Consider the following 14,585-nt stretch of genomic DNA (forward strand, 5'->3'; position numbering starts at 1 on the left):
TCGCCTGATTCAGGAAAAAAAGTGGGAGATTTGACTTGTAGCTTTTCCAGCATCTGTAATTGCACATTTTGCTAGTAGTGGTAACCACATGATAGTTTTCTTTCACAATTCCTCTGCAGTTAAAGGTGTTGCCTGAAATTCATTTAAAGTTTTAAACAACCCTCTTCACAGCCTTTCAACATGCTTTTCAAAAGACCCACTCCAATCATCTTTTGAGCTATTTTAAAAGCAGTGGTCTTTTAGTTATGATTATGCCTTTTTCTAGCCAAGATTTTTTTTTAAAACTTGTCGATTTATTGGATAGAGTTTCTGCAGTATTTTGTTAGAAATTCACCTGAGTTGTGGGCGGGACTCTTGGTGAAGAGCAGGGAGCTCAGAGCAGGGAGCTCAGTGTATTTTCTATGTCACAGATAAGCTCTTTTTCAAATTGTCTCCTCCTGGTTCACAATTTGAATTTGAATATAAATACTTAAAAATGCAATTTATCTCTCAAATTTCTTTGATCATCAAAAAAATTCCACATCAACATGTTAAAAACATGATTCTCATCTTAATAGGTCTTTGAGACACATTTTATGTGACTTTAGAATACCCCCTTTTCAAAGTTTGAAAACAATTCCCAGCATCCTTAGCATACAGAGGCTTTTTAGTATTGAAAGAACAAGCATGGACATTTCCATTAGATGATTAGTAAAATCCTTAATTATACTTTTCATTGTGGGTATAGGCTGCACAGGGATCTAAAGCTGTTCTGGTTCATTTTAAGGATGTTTGAGAAGACATGCGGTATCTCACAGGATCAAAGCAAATTAGTTCAATATTTTGTGGCCCTAGAGTTGAAGAAGAGAAGTTAGACAAGGGCAAAGCTCATCACAAAAAATGAAATACACATTTCAAAGGTAATTTGCTTGTCAGACTCAATATTTTGCAAAAGTTGGGGAAAATTGGAGCGGCCATGGTGCAGAGGTTAAGCGGTTGACCTCTGATTTGAAGATTGCAGGTTTGGTTTCCTGCCCTGCCTGCCCATGTGTCAAAAGTATCATTATGCAAGACACTGAACCCCACATTGCTCCTGGTGGGTATAGGTTGGCGCCAGTGTTCAGCAACAGAACCGCCATCAGTGTGCCTGTAAAGCACTTTCTTCTACCTTTACTACCTTTAAGAAGGGCTTAAACGCTCTATGAATGTATGCAATTTACCATTTTAATATTAGAGCATTAATTACTGCATTTGAAGGAGTATTTAAGTTTGGCCCATTGCTTTAGATTTTGTAAAAAGTCAACCAAAACATTTTCTTTCAATTACTATTAAACTCTTTTAGTTTTTTAGGCTTTTGCACTGCAAAAGGGTTTTATTCACACTTTTTTTTAATTGGGGGGACAAATTCTTTCTAACATATGAAAGATGTCCACTCTTGCTGTCAAGTCATTTTCATTTCATCAGATGTCTTTGGGTTTGAGGCTGCAGGTTACCTATTAAAACACCAAGATAGAGCAAGAGAAGAAAGGAAACAATTATTTGCTTTATGTTTGTATTTTTCAACCTCAATTTAACAGGTAACTTATATTTTTACCGAACAATTGAGAGGTAGAAAATTGTCCAGGAAGAGCTATAAATGGACAGGCTGACAAAAGGAACCAACGGCAACCTGAGCTCCCCTAGACTGCTTTTTAAATGGTTTAAATTGATAATAGACGGACAACAAACGGTGCACGGATTTATCGCAGCTGATAATCACATCACGGATCTTCCTGTTGCTTCCCAGTGTCATAAATATAGCTGCAACAAATTTTATATTGATTCTTGTCTACCATCAAGCTGGTGATTCTTTAAGCTCTGAAGCCTCTCAGCACTTTGCAGGGATCTGTTTTCAAACTGCTTTTCACTCATAAGCATAGAGAATCACCAAGGCGACACCACAATGAACTGAAGAAATGAAGCAGAGGGCATAACAGGACAAATCATTTCATCAGATTTGTTTCGATCTTTTTTTTTTTTGCAATTTCAAGGAAAGCTGGTTTATGTGATGTGTCTGTCCTTCATGAAACTGCTAATTTTTAACATTTTAGTTTTACTGTAGGATTTATTTTAGTAAATCTATAGACAGATTTACTCCATAGAGACATTTCATGATGTACAACAGTGATGTGACCCAGATTATCTGACTGATCTCTCCTCTCTTCTTTTCTTGATTTCTCTTTCTTTCCAGAAGGATCTACCTCTGCCCCGGAAAAGTAGCAGTGGGTGAGTTTTACTTTATGTATTTATATATTTTCCTCAGTAGATTCTTCTGGATATACAGACAAATATTGTGCACCTACGATGTATTTTTAATAAACTCTTGTTGAGGTGTACAACATTTTAAGGCTGACTTTTTAAAAAAAATACATTTTAAATTGCTGATTTGACAGATTTTTTAACAGTACAGACCAAAAGTTTGGACATACCTTCCCATTCATGTGAATGAGAAGGTGTGTCCAAACTTTTGGTCTGTACTGTATATTTCACCGAGTCTGACTATATAAACAGGCCCCCTAGAAACAGGTAAAAAAATGTAAATAAAAGAAAAAAAAATCTTTAAAGAAACAAAGAAACAAAAAAAAACTTCCAATGAGTTAAGAAAAATGGTCACGAATTCTCATTCTAAGAGATATTTTTTCCTAAACTAAGATTATTTTATAGAAGTTTTTTATCCATAATTTAACTAAATATTCAATTTTCAATTGACAATTCAATTTGTAATTTGATGCTATTTTAAAAGGCATTTGGCAATTTAGTTTTCTAAATTGTTTGTAATTTTTTAGAGCCACATGCGCCACAGAGATGGAATTCAGTTTGTTTTTAAATTACATATCTTAGATATTTTTTGGTCTAAATTTATAACAACTGAAGTATTAATGAATTTCTGGGAGTTTAGCACCAGAAACCTGCAAATTTGAGCTGTTTTCCTAATGGGTTGTTTTTGTTTACCTTTTAAAATTTGGTAATAGTTTTGCTTTAAAGGACTAGAAAAATAATTTTTATTTCTTTTTTTTGCTTTCATTTTATGTAATGCTCATCCAAGTATGGTACAAAAATTGTTTGTGGCTTGATTCTGATTTAGCTCCTAAACTGCAAAATCTTTCAAGTTTTTTTCCGAACTGACAATAAGCAGAAAAAAATTGAACATTTTGCTAATTTCTTAAAGTAAAGTGGTTCTGTTTTGCTTGTTATTTTAATTCATGTTTCAACCTCACAAAGCCATTATGTAGTGCAAGTTACATAATCAAGTAAATTTTTCTAATATTTTTTGTTTTTATAAAACATCCTCTTTATCAAACCAGAAATTAGGAAAAAGCATTAAAAATAATTATTTATTTCAATATTTTTGACAAGGACTTAGTATTAATGTAGAAATCATGGCACAAATAAATAAATGTAGACATTCTTGGAACTGAATAACAGTTGAGGGGAAAAAATATTTTAAGATCTCAACAAACGCCCCTGCAGTCTTTTCAATGGAGGCTATGGTCAAATGGCGTTTCAACGCATTGAAAGCCTGCCCTCAGAAAGCATGTTTCAGCTCGCTTTCAGTGTTTTTCACTCATCGAGCTTCTCTGCCGGCCAATCTCCTGCACCAGTGAGCTATGCAATAAAAGCTCAGCAGCAGTTGAGCTGTGCTACCACCTCAGTGCCCCGTATGGATCAGGGAGGCGAGGAGGTTGAGAGCAGAGCACTGCCTGACGTCTAACACTTCAGTCTAAAATCAACTGCCAGGAAAGCACGGCGAACCACTGACTGATACTGGTTCAGGCTCTCAGTGCTTTATTAAGACACACAGCGACAGCATTAACCCTGTATTATTTTTTAACTTATCTGAAGTAATAGAAAAATCTGTTTTTCCTTTGTGACTTTGTGACTTTGTGACGGGTTCTTCCATTTTTTTGCCTATTTTACCTAAAATGGGGTCAAAACAGTATTCCATTTTTCTGTGGTATCAGATGAATTAGTGGTTGATTTAATATGTTGTGGCTACTAAATAGTTTAGTCTGTTCAGTTATGGACTCTGATTTGATTATGACCTCCCACAACACAGTTTTTCTTAGCAAAACAAAGAAATTATTACAACAATATTTGACAATTCCCTCTAGTTTAATCTAAACTAAGTTAACGTGACTGAAAGCCTGGTGTTCTACTTCACCAACACAACTAACTTCTTCAAAGGCTTTTTATACTAACAAATTATGAATATTAATATAACACAAAATATAACAAAGCTGTCTAAAATGATTGATGTAATGATTTATAATCATCTCTGTATAAAAATATAAACAAACACTTAAAATTCCTTCCTTTCTTAAAAGTTGTGGGTTGTTTTTACATTTACGCTGTGAATGTCTCTGTCCATGGTGCTGATTTGCAGCTTTATTCCTACCCTCCCATGAGGATTAGGATTATGATTATTTCTGAATAAAACAAAAAGATTGTTTTTGAATCTGTAGTTCCTATTACTCAAAGTAATTTCAAGGTCATTGTATAAAGGCCTGAATCCTTTGGCTCCTTCTTCATCACTGGATGTTATGTACGCTCCTTTGCTGCTTTTTGCTGAAAGCTTTCTTTAACTCGGGCAACAATTGGAAAAGTGTCTCAAGCGTGCTCAAAAGACAGTGTGAGATTGCATTTGAGCATAAGGGTTCTGTGCAAGTTTCCACCAAAGATTCCATCAAGTTTCCGAGTGCTTGAAATGTTTCAGCTGTTGGTGCTCTCTGGAGACATTTTCCCCCCTTGAGCTTTTAATCCTTTCCACTTCTCTTCTTATTATTATAAACTGTAAAAATTGCACTCATTGCCCTTGCCATGCATATTTAAAGTATGATGCTGGTTCAGGTTTTATTTACATAACTTCTTAACATGAATTGTTTAGTAATAAGGAAAGATGACTATTTAGGTCATGATTTAAAAAGGGATTGACAAAAAAGTCTGTGTTTTCTTCCCCATTTCTTTCATTAAATTTGTTTGAGTGTGTTACTCTAATTTTGCTTTTTTATAATTGTGCTTTTTTTAATGTAAAATGTTACCAAATGTATAGGTCATTTCTCATACATTTTCTTCATAATTAATATTATTTGCTTGTTTTACATAAATAATGATGCTTTCTTAGGGTTGGTATTTTTGTAAATAACTATTTATTTGGGAAATGATTGTAGGGCATAAAATCTATCATAAAATTCTGCGCTTTATCAGCATACTGTGTCTGTTTGATACTTTTCTTGCTCTCTATGTTGTCATATGCTGGGAATTGCAGCAGATACATTCCCAGACATTCTGGTGTTATTTATTTTTCCACAATGCTGCCATAAGACAACAGAAGGAGACTGTAACTGAGTGAAATGTGGCCACTAGTTTCCATGTGCTAAGCAACAACTCAAAAATCAAAATTTCCAAAGACAACCTTAAATTTTGTGAGTAATATATGATTTCTGACAGAGTTCGGCCCACATGTGTGACTCATAGGTGGACTATTAGCTCAGGTTTTATCTCTGCTTACTTTAAATTGTTCTTTTTTAAAACTTTCTTTAAATACAATATACAAAATATATTATATATGACATATAATACAATTGAATAATAATAACAACAACAACAACAATAATAAATTATAATAATAACTCATTTAATATTTCTTTTTAATGTTTCTTTAAATGTTTAATGTAAACACTTTGTATTTTTATTGAACATTAATGTGCTTTACAAATAATCTTACCTTGCCTTTGTGAAAACTGCAGAAGGCCATTCCATTTGAAAATTGGAACTATTTAAAACATTAGGTACCGTAACTAAGTAAGGAGTTGAACCATCGTATTTACTCAAAAAAGTAAAGTTAGTAAAGAAGTCTTGTTGCATTTTTGGATATTTTTAGGCACAATGACTGCACTATATAGAAAATATATATAGAAATAAATATATGAATATATAGAAAAATATCTATAAAAATGCATATATAAAAAATATATAAATATATAGAAAATATTAGCTAATGCTGTTTTTCACTTTTTGGCATCTCCCTTCATAGGTCGCCACGGTGATTCAGCTTTCGCTGATTTGTACAGATGATTTGACAGAAATTTTTACGCCACAAGTATAGTGGTAAAATGTGACATGTAAAAAATTCTGGAAAGATCTGAAACACACATAGCGCATATTTGATTTCCAATACATTTGGATACGTCAACATTGTACATCTGACCTATTAATTACTACTAGTTTGCATTAGTGTCTTAATGCATTACCTTTTACTGTTTCTGCTCTTTTTTTTTTGCTTTTGCGCACAGTTTCCCTATCACTCCTGTACCTTCAGGAGTGTTTTTTTTCTCCTACTGCCTGCAGCCTTCTCTGGTTCCCATTTCATACTGACTGTGACAAAACTGCAGACGGAGACAGCAGATACGTTGCCTTGGTGTCCTCCAGTGTTTAAGTCCTCTTTGTCACGTACGCCAGAGGTAACAGTGTTTCACACCCCTCTGCTGTCACAGCTCTGCCCACGCAGAGTAAATTACATTTAAGCAGTTCTAATACTGAACCTTTAGAAAGCTTGAACGTCTGTTTAGGATCACATCAGAAGATGAAACAAATGTGGGTGACTTAGACTTTTGCACCGTTTTTAAGTCCAAGTGTTAGTCGACAATAAATCTTTTGTTTGTTGCCAACCAAATTTTAAAGTTGATTGCCCAGTTACGGTTGCACATGTGTGTCTAAGCCACTTTTGTGTGTGCTGAGTTGTGCGACATCCACATATGTGCTGTCATGAAGTGAATGTGACCTCTGACCTGTTCGGCTGGGTAACAGATGTCACAGTGTGACAGAAAAGACCCTCTAGAGCAGTCCTCAACTCTCTTCTCTCTGCATCCTCCTCCCCTCCCCCCATTTGAGGGTGGAGCTTAAGCATTGTGTGATAATTTGTTTCTTAATGATTGAACTATGAGAATAAACAAAATCAAAGACAACCAATCCAGAGAATCGAAAAGCTTAAGTTTAGGAAAGGCTGTTTATAAGAAGCTCAAAAACACTAAGCTAGTGTTCGATAAGATATCATCCCCCCATCCTTGTCTCTGATCTCCCGCTGTGTTCCAGTGATATCATCACCCCCAACCAGCCTCTTCTTTCCCCATGTATATTTTATCCATCCAGACTCCCACATTAGAGACAGCATTCATTATTGAATTACTCCTCTCAGCACTACTGTGCAACTGTCACCCTGCGTCAGCTTTAACATTTGGTGGGTTTGTTTCAAAGCGAACGGATGGAGCAAGCGCACATATGCATGCATGCACAGTGGATGTGACACCCCTCTTGTCTGAGCTTTACAGCTCCAGTGATATTCAGGACAAATCCACTGGGCGTCAATGAATGTGGCGTCTCAGAGAAGCAAACCGGCTTGGAATCAAAGCTAACATTGATCATTTGATGTGTCCAGTAAAATAAAACCAACAAATTCAATTTTTAATCATGCAAGATCCTTTTTCCAAAAAGGTTCAGATATATTTTCGCTCTTGAATGCATTTATTTTGATTATTTTGTATGTGGTGAACAAAAGCTGCTCTTGCTTTCACAGCAGTAGATTGACGAGTGTGGGACTGAGTGAAAATTACAGTAATCAAGGAACATGTCAGTGCAAGCAATCAAAAATGTGTTTTTAAAAGCAACATCTGCTGGTATTCCAAGATTTATCTGACCTTAATATTACTATTATGAGAATATTCATCACTTGAGTTTAGACTCCAAACACTATGTGCTCCAAAATCAAAATGAACTAAATTGACCCAGACCTCCTAACAAAGCACAACACTGAAAAACACTCACTGGCAGTGGCCACTTTATTTGGCACACCTGTCCAACTGCTCATTAATGAAAATTTAAAAGGATTTACAGAGAATTGTCAGAAATTGAAAGCATATCCAGTGAGTGGCAGATATGTGGGCGGAAATGCTTTGTTGAGGTCAGAGGAAAATGGCCAGACTGGTTCCAGCTGATAAAAAGGCAACAGCAATTCAAAGAACCACTGGTCTCAACTAAGGTCTGCAGAATTTTTGAATCTTTGAATTCACAATACGTGTAGCTTTGAGGCAGATGGGCTACAGCAGCAGAAAACCACACCATGTGCCACTCCTGTCAGCTAATAACAGGAAACCTAGGCTACAATTCGCACAGGATCGCCAAAACTGGACGATAGAAAATTGGAAAATGTTGTCTGGTCTGATGAGTCTCCATTTCTGCTGCAACATTCGGATGGTGGGGTCAGAATTTTGTGTCAACAACATGAAAGCATGGATCACACAAATGCACAGAGACACACATGTCTCTGTCTTGTATCAACGGTTCCGGCTGCTAGTGGTAGTGGTGTAATGGTGTGGGTATTTCTTGACACACTTTGGGCCCCTTAGTACTAACTGAATATGGTTCCAATGCCACAGCCTACCTGAGAATTGCTGCTGACCATGTCCATCCCTTTATGACCACAGTGTATCCATCTACTGATGGCTACTTAGGCGCTATGTCATGATTCTGGAATCATCTCAGACTGGTTTCTAGAACATGACAGTTCATGAGTTCACTGGACTCAAATGGCCTCCACAGTCTCCAGATCTCAACCCAATAGAGCACCTTTGGGATGTGGTGGAACGGGAGATTGCCGTCATGGCAGCCGACAAATCTGCAGCAACTGTGTGATGCTATCATGTCAGTATGGACCAAAGTCTCTGAGGAATGTTTCCAGTACCTTGTTGAATCTACGCCCCCAACGAGTAAGGCAGTTCTGAAGGCAAAGGGGGGTCCAACCTGGTATTACAAAGGTGTACCCAAAAGTGGCCATTGAATGTAGATGTGATTGTAAACTTCCTCTGTTTCAATTCAGTTTAGTTATGATATTTTCTTAGGATTTGCTGCCAGAAATCCAAGTCTAAATCGTATTTGCTCTCCATCTACTAACTCATGTATAGTTCACCAATATTTTCTTACATCCTTTTCTCTGTTTTCTCTCTTTTCATGTTGTTTTTTCTCTCATACTTGCATGTTCTTGCACTAACCCAGCTCCTCTTCTTCACCAGGAGAGACACATTTATTCTCTCCCTCCTTCTCTCTGACCCCCCCCCCCCAACCATCTCTCTGTCGCCGCACACTTCCTGACTTGGCACGACACCCTTGAGAGCAGCCCCACAACCCTCTCTCCTTCTGAGCGAGATGCTTGGCAGCCTGTTCCCCCAGTCTGTCTCTTCTCTCTTTCTGTTTGCTGTTTCCTCACTCTAATTCACATTTCTTTGCGAGGCAGATGACCAAATTTTTTTTTCTTCATCCTCTCCCGGAGACACACTTGTGTGTGCAAAGTCACGGCGCTCCATCAGAGACAGTCTGTGCGTGTGTGTGTGTGTGTTTGCCCAGAGGAAGCTGACATGCCAGCGTGGAGCGTAATCGCTGCTTCTTGACTGCCTGCCTCTGTGTGCGGATACGTGTGTGCATGTGTGCGTGTGATTATTTGTGTGCGCGTGAAGGCTCAGCGGCTCTCATGTTCTTCTGCCAACACATCCTTCTGCTGCGAGCAACATGTTTCGACGCACAAAAAGGTAAACTGCAACAATCTGTCACCTGGCGGTCTTTGTGGCTGCTGCAGTGTCCTGCTGCTGTTGTTCTGTGTTAATTCTTCCACGGAGGTTGTTGTGTTTTTCCGTGATGTTTCCGTTGTCCCTGCCAGGTATCACGCTGTCTCACAGTTGTCTCCCTGTCTCCATTTAGCTTCAGCAATATGGCATGTGTGCCTCTGTGCGTTTGTGTGATGTCAAGTTATTTGGGGTCATTTAAGTGCATCTTGTGTAACTTGCACGTGTGCAGTTTATAAAGATTAGGTAATGCTTGATTTTGTATCCATGCTGAGTTTTATTGCAGTGATGCACATGTGCAGGGGGATTTCGCCTGCTTTACTGGTCTTTTCTTACACATGAGCGCTGGAAAGACTCTATGCTTGGTTAGCTGGCTGTGTGTCAATGACAGCTTTGAGGATTGAAGGCATTATTTTCAGTGTCAAGGGAAGGCTTGTGTATCAGAAACAACAGAGGGCTGCACTTGAGGGTGTCTGCATGGCACAACCTCATGTGTATCAGTCTTTTATTTAGCCTTTTTCTCAACCGTTTTTCTTTTCTTATCGTCCTCTTTTTTCCTTCATATCCCATCAGCAGAGAACCTTTGGTGCCTCCTCCTGTTAACTGACCTCTCTTGGGGGTCGGCTAATGCAAGCCTTCAGCTGGATTGTCACTGTAAAGGGAAATAACAGCAGGATCTTTGGATGACTGTAAAGCTTCCCTTTAAAGTGTTAGCCATCATAAGTATGTTGTCTAAACAGATGTTTGCAGAGTTTCTGCCATCCTGTGTTACTCTCATGTGAAACAATATGCTCATTTCTCAACTTGCACATGTAAAACTGAAGATTATCAATGCTTCTTTTATAAATTTATTTTGCTTGTTAATTGGAAAGTCAAACTATCTTAGTGTGGAACATTTTTTTTATTTAGTTATTTTTATAAAACAGATGGAAATGGTATACGTAGGATTAATCATTTAAATGTGTAAAGGCTTAAAAAAATGTAAAGTATTTATGGGCACTGTAAAAATGATCAAAGATTAAATGAAAATCTTGTTTTTGGTGTTTTAAACATATCCTTGTGGCGTTAATATAAGATTAAGCCTAAAATTGGATTTCTTAGTATTTGCTTGGTTAAATCAGAGTAAAAAATGCAGCTGCAAAAAATCTTTTTGTTAAAAAGAAAAGATGCTGGGAAGGTCACAAGCTCCTCTCTATTCTGATGCATCCACTTGCAGACAAATAGATCCATGCACGTCTTCTTTTTCCTCGTCTGAGCTTGTATCTGGCTCAAAACTATTTGTCCACTATTGCTTTCCATTTTTGTTGCAGCTGTAGTGTTAGGTAGGGGGTTTGAGGGGCTTTAAGCTCGAGGGTGTAAACTGTAAATGTAAATTGTCAATTACTTTTTCAACTAAGCTAAATCCGTTACATGTCTAATTTGTTGCAATGGATCTGCACTATCTTCAGGCTTGCATTTGTCTAGCAGGTTCTTCTGCTGCCAGCCTGCATAGCATTTCCAGATGCAGATAATCCCCAGTTAGGCAATAAAATGGCCAAAGCCGTTGATCATTTAGAGGAAACATCCTTTCTTCTTTTGAAGCTGAAGCTTTTCACCTTCGTTCTTTGAAAGCTTGGCTTTTCTCCAGCTGACCCAAATGTGGTGTGAACGCACCTGCTTGTTGACACTTCTATTAGTTCAATGAGTTTGTGTGGATGTAGCTGTAAGGACTCGACCATTTTATGAAAGAGAGGAAACCTCCATGTATTAGTTGATATTAAACCAGTATTTGAACCAAATTTAACTCAGTGATGGATATAAAAGCACTAACTTTGATTGATTACACAATGTGGTTGGTCTAATGGTCAGGGATATTAGCCTTTGAGCCCTGCAGCCCTCTATGAAATATTCCAGAGCGGAGAGTAATACACCTAGGAAATGCTTGTTAAAAAACAATCAATAAAGATTAAAATAAGTATGGCTGTTTAAATTTATTTCAAACTTTTACGGATAGTTAAACAGTTAGTATTTATGGGTTTTATAAAAAAAATCACAAAAAAATACAATTTATTTGATTTAAATGACAACGTTAGGAGTACCACGATGACACCTACTGAGTTAATGCTTCTATTTGATTGTAGTGCACTAACCTAATGATAGGAACAGAACTATCTTTACAGTTTCTCTGATCTTAAACAATTAACTGATTTGCATATTTCACACCACACTGACTCGGCAAAGGCTGTAAAGAAAAAAACCTACACAAGTGGTAGTTTAAATAAACTTGAAGTGCTGTTTTCCGGTTTTCTCCAACATTCTATAAGATTTTCAATGAAGAGAGCGGTTGCATGTTAAAAATATCATCCAATTGTTTTTTTATCCTCTCTTTGTTTTCTCTTCAGCTTTTTAATTATCTTGCCCCTCTGTTCTCGCCCCCCTTGTGCTTTTGCGCATCTGCGTTTTCTTGGCCGGTTGTAGCAATTAAGAGAGATAATGCTTTGTGTCCTTTCCAAACAAACTGTGCTAAAAGCGGACAGCAAAGGTGTGAGAGGGAACAAGAAGCTCTGCGCAGAGAAAACGGCAAAGCTGCAGGGAGATAAGTGGGCTGAGATGAAAGGCTGAGCTAGAGTCTCAGCCCACATTTAAGGGTGACCCACTGGGGTTAAGCGTGCCCTGACGACAGACTCGTGGATTCATGCTCCTTGCTGAGGCTGGCTTGTTTTCAAAACTCAACAAACGGGAGATGAACTATGAAAATGGTGGCAGAAAAATAATTTATTCCCTTTCTTGCTCATAGAATTAACTCACTTGAGCTGCACATGAATATTAACCCACACATCAACATTAGCACACTCATACTTGAGTGGGGTGAAATAATCCCACTCCTGTCCAAAGCTCAAAATATTTTATCCACTCACATTTATTAAAGATTGACTCTGAAGAAATCATGTTTTTAGGAAATTAAGCTTAAAATTGCACTTCTGAGAATTTCTTTATCCAAATCGTTTTCAATCAGGAGCAGATTAATTAATTTTGTTTAAAAAAAGAGCGTATTTGTGACGTAGAAAATACGCTGGAAGGGCCTTAAGCTCCCTGCTCAGAGCTCTTAGCAACGGGAAGGGGAAGGGGAAGGGGGGTGGGGTTGTTTCCTGCCAACAGTCCCACCCACAACTTAGATGCTGAACTGCTGCGGCTCTGCAGAAACTAGATTAAAATGGTCAGAGTAGGACTTCAAGGTTTTTATGCATGTTAAATATAAATATATTAATCTGGACTCTCATCTTTGAATTTTTATGTTCATTGTATCTAATTTTGCAGAAGTAAAATATCAAAAAAGGCACCACATTTTGCACAGATTTAGTTTAGAAAGAAAGGGTTTTGATCTCAGAACACTAGATAGAGATATATATATATAAAAATGTCAATCTTGTTAAATTGTTGCAATCCAATCAGTTTAGGTTCAGCTCAGTTCAGTACAGTTCTGGACAAATTGTTACGACAAAAAAAAAATATGTAAGGGACAAACAGATTAAACTGGAGTGACATTGGCTGCGGTCATGTCAGTGTAGTCATTTTAGCTTCTGCACAGCTTGTATTGCTGATAGTAAGCAGCTTGGTTGTAACTCTAACATTACTACATCAACCGAAAGCTTATTCTGAATTTGTGTTTTCACTCCAATAACCTTATGTCATACATAAAGTTCAAAACATGAACAGTGTTTTTTTTTGTGTTTAATTTTTATGATACCAGCAGCAGAGTGATGCACAGAGAAGGCACAGCATTAAACATAGATGCTTCTCTCTGTTTTTCTCTCCTGTTGTACGAGCCATGACAGCACCATCTGTTCTCGCCGGTGTTCATGATGGCTCGGACATAAAAAAAAAAAAAAAGCCCTCTGTTTATGGTTTGTGACCATGACATGGAAGCATGGCTGGTAATCCAGACCTGAGCTGGATGATAATCTGGTTTCATGTGTGACTATAGATTTTCAGTTCATTTGAGTTTTTAGCAGTGATCCTAATGACCACTGCTATAGAGTCCTGCTTCTTTATTGTTCGTGTCATTAATGTGTCTCTGCAGCATAAGAAGTGTTAGTGTTTTGGGAAAGTGCACTGATGCTCTAACCATGCAAACTAAATAGATTACAAAAGGCCCTTGTAATATGCTTTAAACTTCCAGCTACATCTCACACTGAGTTACCTAAACTATCTCCATGACAACCCCATTTGGAAGATATGGTCAAAGTGAATGTTCATGACCACGAATGCATTAATCCCATGTGAAGGACATGCAGTTTTTCCTGTTTATTTTCTGTCTCTGCTGCGCTTTAAGGGTTCCTTATAGATGAAGAAAGGCTGAACGGATATAAAAAAAAAACAACAACTTGATAAATATTTAAGAACAGATCAATGCTCGAAAGGAAGAACACATTTGAACGCACACATGTTTTGAAGATGGAGTTACATATGGTGGATGACAGCCTACAGTCTTTACACAAGTTGCTGCAAAAACACAGCAAAAAGAACTTCACCCATCTGAAGCACCCAGGTAAATTCAAATGTCCATCATTAATATAGCTCATTGTTTTATTACATAGGCCTGCATGTTGCTATTGACTCTTTCACACAAACACTGGGATAGCTTCTTAACTTTTTCACCTTTTTTTTTATCCCACTGCCTCCACACAATAGAGAATGGATTGGCAGATGCTCTGTCAACCTCCTGAGTTTTGGCTATCATACATGAAATAAATTCCAGCTGCAAGCAGACACAAACTGTCCACAGAAGGGTTTTAAATCAAGGCTTAACTCTGACTGCCTGCTGTCGCTCAGAAGCAGCTGGTTTAGGGCTTCTTTTTTTATGTCGTGTGTAGAGAAATACAAAAGATTGGTAACATTTTACTTTTTTTTTATCTCTTAAAAGTTTAATGGAAAGCTGTGAGTGGTGCTGCACAGTTTCCTATAAACTGCTGTAAA

The 14,585-nt window shown here is 37.5% G+C and overlaps 1 protein-coding gene across 5 annotated transcripts in view; it reads left to right on the plus strand.

The window, feature by feature from the left end:
- LOC101162504 (microtubule-associated serine/threonine-protein kinase 1) overlaps positions 1–14,585 on the plus strand; it is a 95,196-nt gene that overhangs the window by 17,489 nt on the left and 63,122 nt on the right. For 2 of the 5 annotated variants that reach the window (XM_078945683.1, XM_023955759.2), the window contains exon 2: positions 2,210–2,244. In XM_078945683.1, coding sequence (XP_078801809.1) covers positions 2,210–2,244 — 35 coding nt within the window. Of the gene's footprint in view, positions 1–2,209; positions 2,245–9,347; positions 9,597–14,585 lie in introns of those variants that run through there. The other 3 variants (XM_078945692.1, XM_078945701.1, XM_023955762.2) reach the window with 3 other exon arrangements.

This window comes from Oryzias latipes, chromosome 1 (assembly GCF_053564925.1).
Source record: "Oryzias latipes strain Hd-rR chromosome 1, Olatipes_Hd-rR_3.1".
NCBI classification, from domain to species: domain Eukaryota; kingdom Metazoa; phylum Chordata; class Actinopteri; order Beloniformes; family Adrianichthyidae; genus Oryzias; species Oryzias latipes.